Source organism: Schistocerca nitens, chromosome 5 (genome assembly GCF_023898315.1).
Source record: "Schistocerca nitens isolate TAMUIC-IGC-003100 chromosome 5, iqSchNite1.1, whole genome shotgun sequence".
Lineage (NCBI taxonomy): Eukaryota > Metazoa > Arthropoda > Insecta > Orthoptera > Acrididae > Schistocerca > Schistocerca nitens.
The window spans coordinates 414,184,355-414,201,761 of NC_064618.1; the positions used below are offsets into that span (position 1 = coordinate 414,184,355).

Here is a 17,407-nt window from a genome sequence, read left to right on the forward strand (position 1 = left end):
CGAAATGCTCAGTAGCCTGGCGCAAATCTTTCAGATGTACGCCACTTCAGTGGCTTGCATGTCCCTAACGTAACCCAATTATGCAACCAGGGAATCAGAACGAAAGTTTAACGTGGCACCCGCACCAAGTATCGTTTCTGGCGAATCTTCGCGTCACTGAGAGGTGAAAGCTAGGCTGAAATGCAGACTGCAAAAAAAAAAAAAAAAAAAAAAAAAAAAAAAAAAAAAAAAAAAACCTGCATGGAGTACAGAGACTTTCCGCTGGAGTTATTTATATTTGACTTCCACCATTCTTGTAAACCAGGTGTATTAATGATCGTTTAAACTGTTAGAAAACTCGTTTCTGAGTATGCCAAATTTAGTATTTGGTCCAGTTTACCATTTTTACGTAGTTGATAGTATCTGTTGACGTACTTGGGTCATCCGGTAGGTACTGCATGTAGGGTTGAGCATTTACTTTAATATCTGAAAAGTTAAATAACAGAATAATAATGTATAGTGTGTATTTAATACATGACATACTTTCTTCAATTCGAGCAAGAAGCGATGTATGATTATTGTTTGCAGCATATTTTAGATTCAAACAGAATCCTTCGTCACATTTGATTCTGGAAGTAATATTGTGTTGCTTTGTATTATTGTATTTGTAGCAGCATCTTGAGTAGCTGTTGTGAGAGATATTTGTGTGGAGTGCAGAAAGGTATCGATGTAACTTCACAGAACAGTAATACTGGAAGAATGTAAATGAAATAAAATGATTTATAGCAAGCTATGATTTAACATGTATACAAAATCATCATAACTCGACAAACTCTCAATGACCATTGGCAGCTTTATGTGAAGCTGTATAATAAAACACAGAATTATATCATCTGTCAGTGTACCATCTTCTTACACAATTTCAGTGTTGTTGCCTCAGTTTTTTTCTGTTAGGTATTTTCAAACTTCTGAAAAGGGATATCTATTGTTGTTTTCTACATATTTTCACCATTAATAGCAGTGGTCCATCTGAGTACTAAGAAAAATGCGTATGAACAGATTCATATTATTCAAATCATACATTAATAATTTATCAGTCACAATAATCATACAGGAATATGACAATACATAAACATTCACAGTTACAGCATATTGATACATACAGAATAATAATACCATAGAAGAGTAGATTTCTTTCTGTAGACAGACAAAAATGTATCAGACTAGCAATAAGATAATCAAATCTATTAGAAAACATTCTACTGATAATGAAAGTTATATAGCTTTCTATGTTGACAATCATCACCATTAATTAAAGGCAGTACATCAAGTTTCACTCTAAAATGTGTAATACTGACGATTTATGCCAGTCAGTCATAATACTGGGCAGTTGCATAAATAAATTCTCCCACAGGAAGACTAAGATTACATCCTTTTCAATTAAGGGAGTTTAAAATTAACAAACATTCCTATATACTGATAGAAACATTCGTTGTTACAGTCACAAACAAAGAGTAGTATTTGTAAAATACTATTTAATATGTAACAGAAATTTCACAGTTACATTGAAAGCTTATTAATACAATGATTAGGTATTTAATACTTTCTTATTAATAGTTCTGTCATTATCATGTGTATTATTGTTAGGGCTCTGACAAAGTATTCACCTAATTACAGACTATTTATATGTTAACGGCCTTCAGTTTTGTATTAAAAATGATAGTAACTGGTAAATTTTCTGATAGGTTTCCAAGTTCTCCAGTTCAGAATTTTTATTATTATCATTCTAAATCACAAATATTTGATGGAGCTGCAGTGTATATTTCCTTTCCATTTAATGTGACTTGCAATGAACTTAAATAGTGAATTTGAAATTTATATTGGTGTACACTTGGTACAGTTACTTCTTCATACATTTGATAATTTATACTGTCAAATTAGTCATTAACTTTTGATATGTTATGATTACTCCATAATGGAAGTATTTTTTAGATGCTGAGGTCATGAGCATTTACACTTGCATACTGATGATGTATCATATTGCTGTCTTTGAGTAAAATGGAACAAAAACATATATTTTTGTTCATCTGAGACTTTAGAGAATATTCTATGACAATCCTATATACATTTTATTTACAGAGGAAATTTTCATTTAGGCAGAGACTTCAGTATAAGATTAGGGTCACTGAAAGCATTTCTTTATGGCAGATCTTCAGGGAAATGTGCTCACAAGAACACAATAACTATTTTTGTGTGCTGGTGATGACTACACTCTACATTGAAATTTTCATCTAGTGTTGACTTGATTTATCATAATGTACATTTTAAAAGTGAATCTTTTATAATCCAGTTCTCCATAACATGTAATTGTGCTATGGTTTTTAGAATGAATTCATTATTCTTTCATAGAGCACAGGTTTTAGAACTTACTTTTATAACACCTGAAACCCATTTATAGAAGCACCTCAGATGTTCTATGAATATGGTAACTACTTTCTATGTGCATCTTTTGTTATATTGTCTCAGTTTAGAACCATCTTTGGATCTGTATGTGCCCCATGAACTCATACTTTCACTGCTCACTTAGCAGACAAACTTATGACATGTATATGTAACTGACAGTTTCTTGAACACCATATTGCATAAGGAGAAACAATCATTGATTACTCCTGCTTAAACCTATTCACTTTCAATCACAGCCATGACAACACCTCTGCCATTGTACCTTCTTCAGTGAATTCTTCAGTGATATCAGCTGAATTCAATGACAATGTTTAAAAGTGATGTGTAAGTTCCTAAAGCAAGTCCCAGCACAGCAAACAAGACAATGAAACCAGTTTTCATTATCAACAAGACAAACTTGAATCGAGTTGTTTCTTGGTTCCAGATGCTAAAGCAATATATTATGGCTGGGAAAGCAATACCAATAGCTGACAGGCAGAGTGCACCAAACAGAGATATAAATAGCTCCAAATTTGGAACTGCTACTGCCAAAGCAACTGTGAACATAACAAAGAAAATACTGTGAATCCCACGATTTCTTCATTATATGGAAAAGAATGGCTATGATTATCTAGGTAATTACAAAATATCTTCATCTCTATGAACTGGAACAACATCATAACTTTAATTTCAGTTAGCAAGTTCATAGTTAGTATTGTACCCTCCTCCATATGTATGAAACGTTATGACTTAATTTACTATGACAACTTTATTGTGTATGAAATTTGTAATACTCACATGAAACAGTGACAAGAAAAATGCGAGTGAGATATTCAAAAACCATTTTATATGGATGTTTCTCAAACTTTTCAACAAGGTAACCATTCCACACGATCTCAATATTCACATAGTTCTGGAGACTATGTGTTATGAAAATTGCAATAGCCAACATTATTTTAACAGACTGTGCAAGTCTGAAACAAAAAGTAAAAAAAATCATTACACTTTCTGTTAGAGTATAATCGAATATATTCTAGGTTTATACTATATTTTAAGCCTATAGTTATATGAATCTGCAATAAAAAGTAACTATTTCTTATGGTGCTGAATAAAGGTAACATTTTTGTACGAAATTCTACATTTTTGTCTTAGAATAACAAATACAGACAAAGACTGCGATCAGGTTCTACAATATACCATTGCAAAAAACGTTGTCACATTATAAGAGCAGAATAAAGAGTAGCAGAATTAGCATAATTGGAGTCTCTGACCGAATCTGTCATACTTAGATCATCATCGTCGTCATCGTCATCAGCCATCTGACTTCTGCCTCTAGACTTCTGCATGCTGTACAAAGTTCAGCTACATGCCTCTAAGTTTTTCCTGTTTGTATAATAACCTATTTACCTTCGGTTAGGCATTGTCTCGGTCTATTCTTTAGTTCTTAGATTGCAACAAACGTCTTTCGTGGTTCGTCCACTATTAATTTGCCGGGCAGTATGTGCCACCCACTCTCATTTGTTGTTTATTAAAGTCATAAATTCGTTCTTCTCTCCAGTCGTTTCCCTACTCCAGTTACTTGTATTCCTTTCTATTATCGTTGTCCCCAAGGTGAATTTCTGGGAGCTCGCCGAGAAATTCCGTTTTCGAATCGTTTTTGCATTAAAAGTCCTTCTCTCATTACTGTTAAGTCAAAACTGGCAATAAAAGTTAATTGCAAACCTTTCTGTTCAGACACATTGTAAGTTTAGTTTTGGATGTAAACTGTAGTTTGAAAGAAATATTCCCGCAATTTTGTTATCATTTGGTAAAAATGTTCACATTACAGATTAAATAAAACAGAAAGCCACTGACTAAGGCACAGAAGTGCTGAAACATGTTTGAAAACTTGTAAAAAACGATGTTTTGCATAACTGGCGGATCTTACATCCAACAATTTTAACTGCGAACACGGTAAACACAAGGAGCTGGAAATCCAAATGATGTACATTTGAAAACATTGTTTAGTTTACAAAAAAACAGTGTGGCCATTTTTACTCTTTCTATTTATTTCTTTTGCCATCCATCCAGTTGCTCCAACTGATAAACTACCCATAGTACTATAACTACACTGTTAATGTGTGGTATTTTAGTTCTGATATGTTCACTGAAAATAGTTTGGATGGATCTCAATCACAATTTCATTCCTGCTCTATTCAGTTCTTCCAATCGTTACGGAAGATTAATCATACTAGAGTCAAAGGGAACAAGGTTTTCCTTATTTATTTATTGTTGGCGTCTAGCATGATATTTCATCAATCACAAATCAAAAATATAGCAAGGTATCATTTCAACATACATTAGTAAATTTGTCTTGAATCCGAAAAAAGTTGCACGTATTCAACTTGACTACTAGAGACATCTGACAGTTAGAAAAAAATGCTATCAGCAAAACGAAGGCTTTTGAGATATGTCCCATTAACAGAATTTCCGTGTGTGTTTTCTCAGTTTAGGGCTCTAAAACTTTTCTCCAGAACTAATGATACTCCTAGCGCTATCTTATTACTTGACTGCTCATTCATTATAACATTCCCAGTGACATAAGGAACATTAATAGAAGTTTTAGTATTGACGAACATATCCTTCAGCATTACCGCATGGTTTCAATTAATGCCTTGTTTCTCAGAGGCTGCAACTATGGACTTCATTATAACTCAGTCAAAATCCTTCGAAAAAGCTATGAATCCCAGGAAAAGTGGTAATTCATACTCATTGATCCATTCTATAATTTAGTTGACGCATTACAAATGCTCCTTTATACTCTATCCACCTTTGAAGCCAAGGCCTTCTTTTGCAGGATTAAGATCTTAGGTTCTGCTGTGCTTTTAGTGCATGTTATGGGAAGGAAGCTGATATGTCAATAATATTTTTGTCTCTTATCTGTCTTGTTTCTTGTGAATCAGAATAAGGACCGAGTTCTTGCAGTCATGGGGAACTGTCTTCCTCTGCAGACATTCTGTAAATAATTTTGCAACTTTATTCAAACTTTTGCTCCTGCTTTAAGCTTTTGAATTTAAACAATGTCACCTCGAGATACTTTTCCTTTATTCATACCACGAACGGCTTCTTACACCTAATCTGAAATTGCGTCTAAAATGGCATTTTTTCGTTATTACCTGTATTTGATTCTGATTCATATCTTGAGGTATTCAAACATGGCCACAAAAACTTCGAAAGCACGCAACGTTCTCTCTCCATTGTTATTTGTTATGTCATCTTAACCGATGGAAATGGTATCTACGCAACATATCTTATATTGTTTTCCGTGAATACTTTTAAAGATGTTAATTGTCTTTCTGAGTGAATTTTCATTACACCATCACATATCCGCACCATGAGTTTTCCGAATAATTTTGTTTAACACAATACGTTCTTTTTTTCTTTTGAAGTATGATCTAAACTCTCAACTCTTTAATATTTGCAATGTTCCATTAGAGAAGTTCAAGTCCTTCATTTTTTTAATATGGACAACATATTTTGCTGTTTACATAAGTACTCTGTTTTCTCCAGTCCATGGTTCTGAAAACTGGAAGAGATACTTATACAAGCCAAGACAACCCTGTAGAGAGCGTAAAAGAGCTTTAATCTTAGATGTTGGCCAAAAACACATTTCACACCGTGTTTCCTCAGAATACGACCAATCCTGTTGGAAATGCTACCTCATATATCTTTGGAGCCCCTCCTACACACACATCACAACCTCTCTATTTTTAAGTAAACTCTCATAATCTTCGTTTCAGGCTTTCTGGCTGATGAGACTTTCTTGTCATTTACCTATTTTATTCTTAATTTTAAAAACATATGACCATTTGCAGTTTGAGCAATGTTTAGACCTGTCACCTTCTGTTTGATTTCTTTAGAGTTTGATAAAATATATCTGTTTTCATTTTTACTTCCATTTAGTCTTCTCCAGGTATAATTTCTGCTACTTTTCCTCTGGAGTAACGCATTATGGACAAAGATGTTGTTTCCTTCGGTAAATTCTGTAACATACGGCCTGCATCATTTCCAGTATCATATCGGATCAATGTATACTACAAATTATGTCAGGATATGGAACATGTTCTGTATCATTTCCAGTATCATATCGGATCAATGTATACTACTAATTATTTCAGGATATGGAACATGTTCTTCTGTTCATCTAAAACAATTACTCTTACCTAAAAAAGGCCAGAGTCATTGCAGATGCAGCTGATGTATTATGGGTTCACTAAGTGATGATTTTTCTGAAATATCAGCTCCACAAAACGGTATTGCCTTCTCGTGTGTCGTCTTACCTCATTCACATTTTGCATTAATGTAGTTGCATAAAAGGAATGTTATTGTTAGTAGGATAAATCTGTATATTATAGCTTTCTTTTCCTGAAACACTGTTTTTACACAGAATGGCAACAAAAGTGGTCGTATAACAGATGTCTGCCAAACGTTTGCAAGCTATTTGCAGCATTTAATCTCTCTACAAAAATAATTGATTCTGGCACTTAATTCTCTTCCTGTGGTTTTCTCTGAGTTACATTACGTCACAGTGTGTCCTTGCCGACTAACACACACTTCTCCCTTCCTCCCCCCCCCCCTTCTATCTCCCTCTCTTTCTCCATTGTGCAGAAGTAGCTGATAATGAGATCAAAGTACCACAACTTGTGATTGAGAATCTGAAGTCGTCGAGGCCCTGGGAAAGTCGCACACAACAGCTGATTATATCTGCTGATTAGAATTTGCCTGTTATTCTGTAGCTTGTGTTATCACAAAAGCGTTGCAAACTCTTGTGCAGTCTACTTAGTATATGTAACACGGCACTAATTCCATAAACTGCTACATTACCGTCATCCTGTGGCACTGAATTTGGTGAGTGAGAATTTCATCTTTACGCAAATTCAGTTTTGGCATTGCGAAATGTGCTTTGAGTTTTTATTTGTTTCGAAATGTAGAGCATCGCAGAAGTCCAAACCTCACAAAGTACCATATGGTGTGTGAGAAGGCCGCCCTTCCCTTGGGGCACGGGGAAGCCACGAATCCCCTAGTTCTCAGGGACAGGAAACGATGTAGTGCAACCTTGTGGTTTTCTTTCAAGCAAATGATGTAACAGTCGGCATTATGGAGAAGTGGTTCAACCTTAAAGTATTTTTACATAGCTTTTCTTACACAGGTAATTCATTTTTTTGTATGAGTTCAAGCGATCCCAGGGGTGCTGTACAGCGAGAAAGAGTGTACAAGCGTAACATCGCTGACGAATCATTCCCACCCCCCCCCCTCCCTCCCCAACCCAAACCGAGCGCACACGACAACAAAAAACAGCTATGTCTATGTTCACTGATAACGTGTCAAAATCAAAGTTTTTTCAGTATAAGTCTGTAGCTTCCTACTCTGATCTGGTCTTAGTACGGTGTAAATGTAAACAACTTTTATATAAATGGAAATAAATAGCTGGAAAGTGTAGATAATAAAATCATAATTGTTGTTACGTAGTGTTCTTTAGCCTTCGTCTTTCGTCGCATCGCCTCAGAATATTTACACTTTTTCAGGTGACTACACTTCTTCATAAATAATGCATTTAATTGTATCTGATTTAAAAAAGACACAAAATTCGTAACTCGGTGTACTACGTCGGGTTTGAGATCCTCTTAAGTGGTTACTATTTAATATTTTGAAGTTAAGTTTCCTTGTATTTATTACAGAGATGGAATCAAGGATTTCTTTCGACAAAACGAAGTTTCTGCTACACTGAAAAAGAACCTCGACAACTCAGTAAAATTTCCAGTTTTAACTTCGAACTCGCATACCAAACATCTTCTAGTTTATTCTCTGTTTAGCAGAATCTCCACCTTTTCTAGCTATCAGAAGTGTCACTGCCACAATATGAACCCATCAACTCCTTTTTCTACTGTCAACAAGTCTGAGAAATTACATCCATTACCAGTTAATCAAAGCTTTGATATACGGGAATGCATAAATCATTCAGTGTGAGACGATGTCAAGTATCAGTTACTAAGAAGCCTGCGTGCTCTAAATCCGTCTCATGATTTCAAGAAGGACACTGATGAGAAAAAACCCAAGGTAGAAAAGTATTCATGACTAATGCACTCGCCCCAGTTGAAGGGAGGGCTGTGCAAATTTCGTACTCTTTTCAAACCAGTTTTAAAAAGAGTAATATTTAATGCTTTTGTGATAAAAGATCACCAATGTTATAAACCCTTTCAGGAACATGTTCGAGCCCATGAAACGAGCAGTTGGCATATCGAGTGTACAAGTAAGTCCAAACGTTATTTTGAGTCCTTAAAAACGAGAAAAAAAGAACGCACCCGAACAGTCAATAAGATCAAAGAGCTTGTAAATACCAATAAAACAACTGAATTCATTTCTTGCTACTTTATTATTTTGTGACAACAATGACATATCTATTAGGGGAAGGATTCGAGTGAAGTAAGTTTTCAAAATCTATTTTTGTTTAGAGTAAGTGGTGGCGACAAAGTGTCTGAGGATCATTTACAAAACCATTGTGGAGAAATAAAATATACTTCATACAGTGCTCAAAACAATTTAATAAGCACATGTGGTTCTGTGTTTCAAAACGAGATTGTTAATGAGGTAAACAGACCACCAGCGTTTACATTACTGCCCGGTGAAATTAATAGGAAAGAACAGCTTTCGGTGAGAAAGATATGCAGGCAAGAAATTGAATTTTACAGTAAAAGAAAAATTTTTAGGGTTTTCAGAACTAACTACGTTAGAAGCTGAGGGAATTTATTCGACTGTTTTAAAAATGGTTGAAAATTTGGGCCTTGCTATGAATAAGGTGATTAGCTTGAGCTTTGATGGCTGTTCGATGATGGCAAGCGATGAAACTGTAGTTCAGGCTAGAATCAGAGGAAAGTATCCTTGACCTGTATTTCGCCTGGACCTAGCACAGACTAAACTTAGTTTTCAATGATTTTAACAATGTCCAGGGAATTCGTAATAATGTCGGAACAATAAAAGAAGTTATTAGTTTCTTTAGAGAAAGAGTACTGCGTATGAGAAGGATAACTAACATTCCAGTGTTCTGTGAAACTAGGTGACCACACAAATATTATCATCAATCAGGGTACTCAAAGATAGCTTCTTAACAAAAAAGGACAACCTCACTCAGTTTGGGAATAACAGTGGAAACAACCAAGACGCTAGATCGCATGACAGCCAACTAGATAACGCAATGTCATCAGCTATTATTTGTCAACACGTTACATCAAGGTATCTCTCATATCTAGAATCAATAGTGAACGATCTCCAGTATACTGATATGGCTCTCCACTCAACAGGTACGTCAACACACACCTGCTATCCAGTTTTTCAAAAACAGAGAGCAATGAATGACGAACTCACAAACATTTTCGAGGCAGGAAAATTAGATTGCAAGGAACTTCACATAGTTATATAAGTCCAAAATCTGCACAAAGAGACTGGCTACACTACGCTTGTCCGTCGTCTTCTGGAGTATTACTGCGCAAAGTGGGATCTGCATCAGGTAGGACTGGAAGAGGACATCGAAAAAGTTCAGAGAAGGGCAGCTTGTTTTGTACCATCATGGCGAAACAGGGCAGAGAGTGCCGTGGATATGATATACGAATTGGGGCGGCGGTCATTGATATAAAGATGTTTTTCCTTTCGTTAGGGTCTCTTCATGAGATTCCAATCAGCAACTTTCTCCTCCGAGTGCTAAAATATATTGTTGGCGGACACTTACGTAGGGAGAAATGATCATGATAATAAAATAAGAGAAGTCAGAGCTCGAATGGAAAGATTTAAGTGTTCATTATTCCCACATGCTGTTCGAGAGTGAAGTAGTGGATAAGTAGCATGAAGGTGGTTCGATGAATCCTCTGCCAGTCACTTAATTGTGAACTGCAGGGGATCATGTAGATATAGAAGTTGATGCAGTTTGAACTTCCAGTGCTCATTACCCGAATACTGTTTCGAAGTGGCAATTTACAACTCATACATGCATTCTACAGGTACATCACAAAATTTGAAAAAGGTAAAGAAATATCTTTATAAGATGGAATTCTTCACCCACATGTAATGTAAAAGGTGAAGAAAGAAAATTTCGTGAGAGACATAAAAATTTTCAAAAGTTTTAGCAAATCGACAACTTGGAAACAGGAGTCAGGTTATGGTACGACGTCTGATCAAATAAGAACTGTTTGGAAGAAAACAAAGCTCCTTGATAAACTTGTAGAAACTATGTTTCACCAGCAGTAAGGAGGCTGCTCATATTCTAACACTTCATATCCTCCCCACAACATGCAACGTAGAGCGTTCCTGCAGCATAATGTTTAGAGTGAAGACATGGCTGAGAATTCTATTGGCAGGGATCGTCTGAAAGCTTATGCCGTTTTAGTGTCCGCGGGAAAAGAGCGAAAAATCCTGTTTTCGAGGTCAAAGTGATTGAATTGTTAGCAAGAAGAAAATTAATTTACAATTTGCTTGCCGGCCGAGGTGGTCGTGCGGTTCTGGGCACTCCAGTCTAGAACCGAGCGCCCGCTACGGTCGCAGGTTCGAATCCTGCCTCGGGCATGGATGTGTGTGATGTCCTTAGGTTAGTTAGGTTTAATTAGTTCTAAGTTCTAGGCAACTGATGACCTCAGAAGTTAAGTCGCATAGTGCTCAGAGCCATTTGAACCATTTGAACCGAGCGCCCGCTACGGTCGCAGGTTCGAATCCTGCCTCGGGCATGGATGTGTGTGATGTCCTTAGGTTAGTTAGGTTTAATTAGTCCTAAGTTCTAGGCGACTGATGACCTCAGAAGTTAAGTCGCATAGTGCTCAGAGCAATTTGAACCATTTGAACAGTTTGCTTATTCAGCTAAATATTAGTGTCAGATACATAACCTAATCTATGAATAACAATTTACCTTTCAGTTTGCTTTTTGTAACCATATCTCATCTTATGAAGTGTGTATTGAAGTGTAAGGACTTCGTTCCTGCATTTCTGTTGCTAAATGTACAGTGGCTTCAATAAAGTTGCTAAAATAATGTGTTATTCTTTCGTATAGAGTACGAGGGCAATGGACTACTATGTTAACAAGAGGAAAAAGTTTTCAACAGGGTCAGAAACGGAACTTATTTATAGCTACAAAATGTTAGAAAACTCCTGACTCATGTGTTGCCCCCAACCCTTCTACAAACTAGATAGTTTGGTCACACTTGGCGAATGGTAGTGAATATATGGCACGTTACAATCTAGTTGCGTCCACAAAACTCCCGACAGTATCCACCAAATCATTGTATGTATAACACACCCCTATATGTGTAACACACCCTTGAATGTATCGAAAAGCGCTTCCACTTCCCTATTTTCAGGTGTTTTCTTTTGAGGACAGCTTTCTAAGCCATATTTCTTGGGAAGTCTTCAGTTCAGCCACGTAGTTAGTCACATCTTCCGTATGCTCTTATTTTATTCTCTAGTAAGCAGCGCAAAACTGTGCAGTATGCCTCCCAGAAACCAAGGATCACGGCTTCAAACTGGTCATTACAATATGCTGTCGTTTTGGATCTCGTGAAAGGAAAGAGCGAGCTGATATTCACATTTTCGCTGCTTTCGGAGTCCAATTACTGCAAAGGAATGGTCAAACAACTTAAAGAAATATAATCGAGTAACGTCTTCGACAACCGCCGATATTTCGACGGGTACGCAGCCCGTCATTTTTAAGGAACAAATGCACCTACAGGAGGTATGCAAGAAAATTTAAAAACTCGGTTTGCGGGACGTAAGCTGAAAGAAAATACAAACATCACAAACACTTGCACCAATACACTACCAAAGATGACCAACGCCATTATTAAGCATTAGGTGAGGAACCAGCAGTTGATTGACCAGGGGGAGAGTAGAATTCTAAGAAGAATTTAAACCAAACCCTCCGTTACACTTATAAGATGATTTGCTAATTTAACCTCGGATGATTTCTTAATAAAATGATCCCAATAACTAGAAGTGCACGACAGAGAGTATCTGCGTTATTACATTCCATACGATGACTCACCAGTCGTCATACGGAATGTTTTGCAAGAGCAGATATCCTCAGGTGTCAAAGCGTAAGTGATAGTTACGCTCAATACTCTGGTCTTCCACAGTCTTGATGGTGTCGGCAATGTACGATGTACCACAGCTGCAAGGGATACGCCAAGACACCTCCTTATACAATCAAAGATCGTCCTTTGCAGACCTTAAAATGATTCTAATCTGAGACTGTAATCAAAAGACACACTCTATGCTACCTGTATAAGGCAAGAGTGCCGTAGACTTCAGTGCCACCTCGTTATTTTCGTCCCTCATCCCGTTCACTTCTATACGATCTTGCATGCATGTCCAAAGGAACTTTGCATTGTAATCAGAATAACATCGGCACTGCAATATCGTATTTATCTGCCGGTACCGGACAAGCGACTTTCAAGTACAACGTCTGACCTGTACGGGAATATACATAATGGATGTTCGAGTACAAGTTCTAGATGCATGGTTGACGACATATGGAAGGTTGGGTCCGGTCGTGGGTGGTGCACGGACAGCCAAATAGTAAGGCGACTGCTTGCGATAAGCGGGAAATCCGGGTTTGATTCCAAGTCCAGCACAAATTTCCTTGTCGCCATTCCATTCTACAGCTGATGATTGTTCTCATTCGCAATTGCGAATTCATTTACCGCCATTCACTTCTGGCCGACAGGGCAACGTGCATCTGACCTACGAGTCACTGTTAGCATTTGACTTCGATTGTTTATGGAGTATTTCGAGGAATGGCACTGGAATAGGAGACACTGAAAACACTATGTTTTCTTTTTCAGATATGTAGGCGATACTTTTGATGTTTTGCGTCATAGAAATGAGGATTAAAACAGCCTTTCGGAACATCTGAATACAATCCACCCGAATATTCGCTTCACAATGGAGCTGGAGAAAGATGACCGCCTTCCCTTCCTATGAGCGGTGGCCAGGTGGAAGGCTGATGGTAGGATGGAACCGTGCCCAGCTCACATTGATTCGTATCTTCAGGCGGAAGTTGTCGCCACCCGGCTCAGCTTGAAGAGGTGCTTTCTATTTTGGTTCATAGGGCTCACATCATTTCGGCCCCAGAAAGTTTATCAGCTCAGTTAGCCGACCTGGAAGTCAGCTTTCACCAAAATGTCTATAGTGAAAGACAGCCGCGTGGGGTAGCCACGCGGTCTGGGGCGCCTTGTCACGGTTCGACCGGCTCGCCCCGTCGGAGGTTCGAGTCCTCCCTCAGGGATGTTGTCCTTAGCGTAAGTTAGATTAAGTAGTGTGTAAGCCTAGGGGCCGATGACCTCAATAGTTCGGTCCCATGGGAAAAAAGAAATTAAAGTCTTAAAGCGAAAGACAGATCTGATGCGCGTTGCGCTATTCGTTCGTGAGTCGAATGAGTGATGAAAATAATGCGGTGGCATCTTAGTATAAGCCTTTTTGCCTTACGCATGTAACATTGTCAACAGAATTGGGGGATTCTGTGGAAGAATGTATGAAGTGTGTTTCTCAATTGCTGTGTAAGATTAGGGGCCTTTCAGGTTTCGCAAAAGATGATCTCCATTTGGGAAAGACGTTGTCTGCAGTATCCTTGCAGTTGCGACATGTTATACATTGGTGAGGCCATAAGGATTTGGAACATCGGATCGGTGTATCGAGCTTAAGCGTCACACACTTCTACCAACAACTGAGAAAAGCTGCTATTGCATAACATTGCCATCGGCACAGGTCGTTCGATGGAATATCACAACACAGAGATACTTTCGTCCACTTCTAACTACTGGGATAATATTATTAAGAAAACATTTGAGATTAAATTAGCAAGTGACATTATAAGAGGAGGGTTTTGCTTAAATTCTGCGCATCTGCCAAGCCTGTGCTCTCTCACTGGTCGAACAACACAGGGACATCTGGTCACCCGTGTTAATTAATATTCAGTATCGATAAATTCTGAAATTGATCATCTTTGGTTGTGTGGTGGCGCTAATGTTTGTAGTGTGTGCGTCGTCTTTTTGCATACAACCCGCATGGAGAGGTTTTAAATTTGATTGCATAACTCTCCCTCATGGTATCTGTGGTTTGAAAGTAACTGGGTGTGCACATGTCGAAATATCGCCAGTTGTCGAAGTCGTCACCCAGTTGCAAAAAATGGTTCAAATGGCTCTGAGCACTATGGGACTCAACAGCTTAGGTCATCAGTCCCCTAGAACTTAGAACTACGTAAACCTAACTAACCTAAGGACATCACACACATCCATGCCCGAGGCAGGATTCGAACCTGTGACCGTAGCAGTCACGCGGTTCCAGACTGAAGTGCCTAGAACCGCACGGCCACCGCGGCCGGCCACCCAGTTGCATTCCTGAAGGTCGTTTAAACATTATCTACTCCGGGAGAAATTGAAACTTCACACTACAGAGGAGATTTCGGTTTTATAGACACGTAAAACATGTTCCGTTATTCTATATCAAATGCATACAATATCCCCAACTGACTGAACAGCATTCTTCGAAACGAGAATGAGCTACGCTGCATTCCAATCGCTTGTTCACGTTGCCCCAAAGGCTTACGAAGAACTTCTACCAGGAGGAGAGGAAGTTCTTGAACATAATCTATATCTATAAGGTACCCACAGGTATTTGTTTATTACTACTTTTAAGTCGGTCACGACTTTAGTGTGTACTGTCGATGTAGTTGTTAGTTCAGGGGCCATACGACAGTCGGAAGGAGACACCAAAGTACTGTCTTCTACCTTTCTCATTCAAACAGTTGTCTGTCATACTTCTTGTCGGTGTAAGTTAAATACCGGCCGTTGTGGCCGAGCGGTTCTAGGTATTTCAGTCCGGAACCACGAGACTGCTACGGTCACAGGTTCGAATCCTGCCTCGGGCATGGATGTGTGTGATGTCCTTAGATTAATTAGGTTTAAGTAGTTCTAAGTTCTAGGGGACTGATGACCTCAGATGTTAAGTCCCATAGTGCTCAGAGCCATTTGAAAGATAACTTCGTTCTGATTAACTTTAAACTGCAATAATTTCTTACATTCGTTGTCACTTTCACAGACAAAATATTACCTTTGAATTCTGTGAATACTTTTGGAGTGCTCTAATAACGCCTGGACTAGGCTCAGCATTTGTTTGCCACAAAGTTGAAGTTCTTACTAGGATCATAATGATAAAACATCCACTGAAACTAGGATAAACCTCTCCCACTCATCACAAACGTACTTGACAAGTACACCTCTAAGACACTGAGATGTTTCTTTTTAAAATTTACGTATTTTTATTCATATTGTGAGTAGAGCCTAGCCCTTGTACGTATGTGCAAATTCCTTCTTTAATTACGTATACACAAATTTCGTTTAAAACGATACTGTAAAAAGCAAGAACGTGAAGTCGTATGGCATGAATAGCTGGGAGACCCCGAAGGGCAGGTTCAGCCGCCTAATTGGAAAAGTTATCCCTATCCTTCACGCCCGCACGCACCTTTCCTTCGCGAAGTATGAGGTCTGTGTGGGTACGTTTATCTGCTAAGTGTAGGTGACTGTAGTGGGTCAACGCGTGTACGTACTGTTGTGTTGGTGAGAGAAGCGAGAGGGTCAAACCCGGTGCCAGCACATAGCCTACTCCTCTCGGAGAGCACCAAGGGGCCGACGAGCTTAACGTACCCATCCGCCGGACGGATCACCATCAACAGTGTCACTTGTCCTCACTGCGGAGAGGTTTCGTATGTAAACCAGGGTATTGGCGCAAAGTCTGATAATCATAAGCTTTACGTCACCACCTCTCCTCCCACTACCGGCCAAATACTGACACTAAAAATCTCTTTCACCACCAGGATTCGAACCGGTTTCCTTTTTGCACCTTGCCACGGTTCGCGCCTACCCCTGTCGGAGGTTAGAGTCCTCTCTCGGGCATGGGTGTGTATGTTGTCCTTAGCCTAAGTTATTTTAAGTTAGATTAAGTAGTGTGTGCAGCGCACGCTACTTCTATGTCTCACGTCTTCGGCGCAGCGGGATTGAATTATTCTGTAAGTGTCTGCCGGTGTATGTATGTATTAAACTTGCGTGGGTGGCATATTCTATTGTTATAATTTACAGAATGCTTCCCTTTTCCTCGAATTTTGAAATGCATGTGTATTCACAAGCTATTTTTCATAGCATCCAACGGCTGGAACAGCGAAGTCGACAACGAATTGTTGGGAAATGTAGTGACCAAACTGATGCCGTGTTCACTCACTCATTTGTCTTACTGATCGTTTAAAGCATCTTGCAGTACTTTTTGCGCAAGCTATGCTGAGAATTAGTGGGCCACTTGTTTCCAAACAATAACGATGCCGATCTTCAATACGTCAGACGCAGGCATCACTATACTATTTTAATCGATGGTGATAGAGAAAAAGGTCAAGTATTTTCATAAAGCACTCTTTAATAAACAAATGTATTTTATTTTGGAAGCACGAACCGGGTGCGATAAGAGAATCACGAACCACCATCAAAGAAAATATGATTATCTCGTGGTGGTTGTTTTCTGCATCTGTTACATAAACGTTATTTAATTTAAATCAGTTCAATTGCCACTGAAAGCTTCACAACTTCAGAGAAAGCTAAGGGAGCACAAACGTCAGCGTATTTCCCGATGCTCTTGAAATTTTGCCATAGATCCCCCCATTTTAAGACTCTGATAATGTGAAGTTACACACGCTTTCACAGGGATTAATTTATTCATTAAGCAGGAGCTTTAGAGGGATTAATTTATTCATTAAGCAGGAGCTCTGCCTACTTGACAGTTTAGTCATAATCATTGTATATTGATAATGAGATGACAAATGAGATGAAACAGTGGCACTGAGATTGTTAGCGTTTTTTTGCGGACGAAGGTGGCCGACTCTTGATACCATCAGGTTGAACGGGTAATCGTTATACTGAAACAGGGTTCG

The 17,407-nt window shown here is 38.5% G+C and overlaps 1 protein-coding gene across 2 annotated transcripts in view; it reads right to left on the reverse strand.

Moving 5' to 3' along the window:
* Positions 1 to 1,234: 1,234 nt before the first annotated feature.
* The window catches only part of LOC126259856 (proton-coupled amino acid transporter-like protein CG1139), a 100,437-nt gene continuing 84,264 nt past the window's right edge, over positions 1,235 to 17,407 (reverse strand). For both annotated transcript variants that reach the window (XM_049956913.1, XM_049956912.1), the window contains 2 exons: positions 3,220 to 3,395; positions 1,235 to 2,978 (listed from right to left, as the gene is read on the reverse strand). In XM_049956913.1, coding sequence (XP_049812870.1) covers positions 2,731 to 2,978; positions 3,220 to 3,395 — 424 coding nt within the window. In that variant the 3' untranslated portion in view covers positions 1,235 to 2,730. The remainder of the gene's footprint in view (positions 2,979 to 3,219; positions 3,396 to 17,407) is intronic.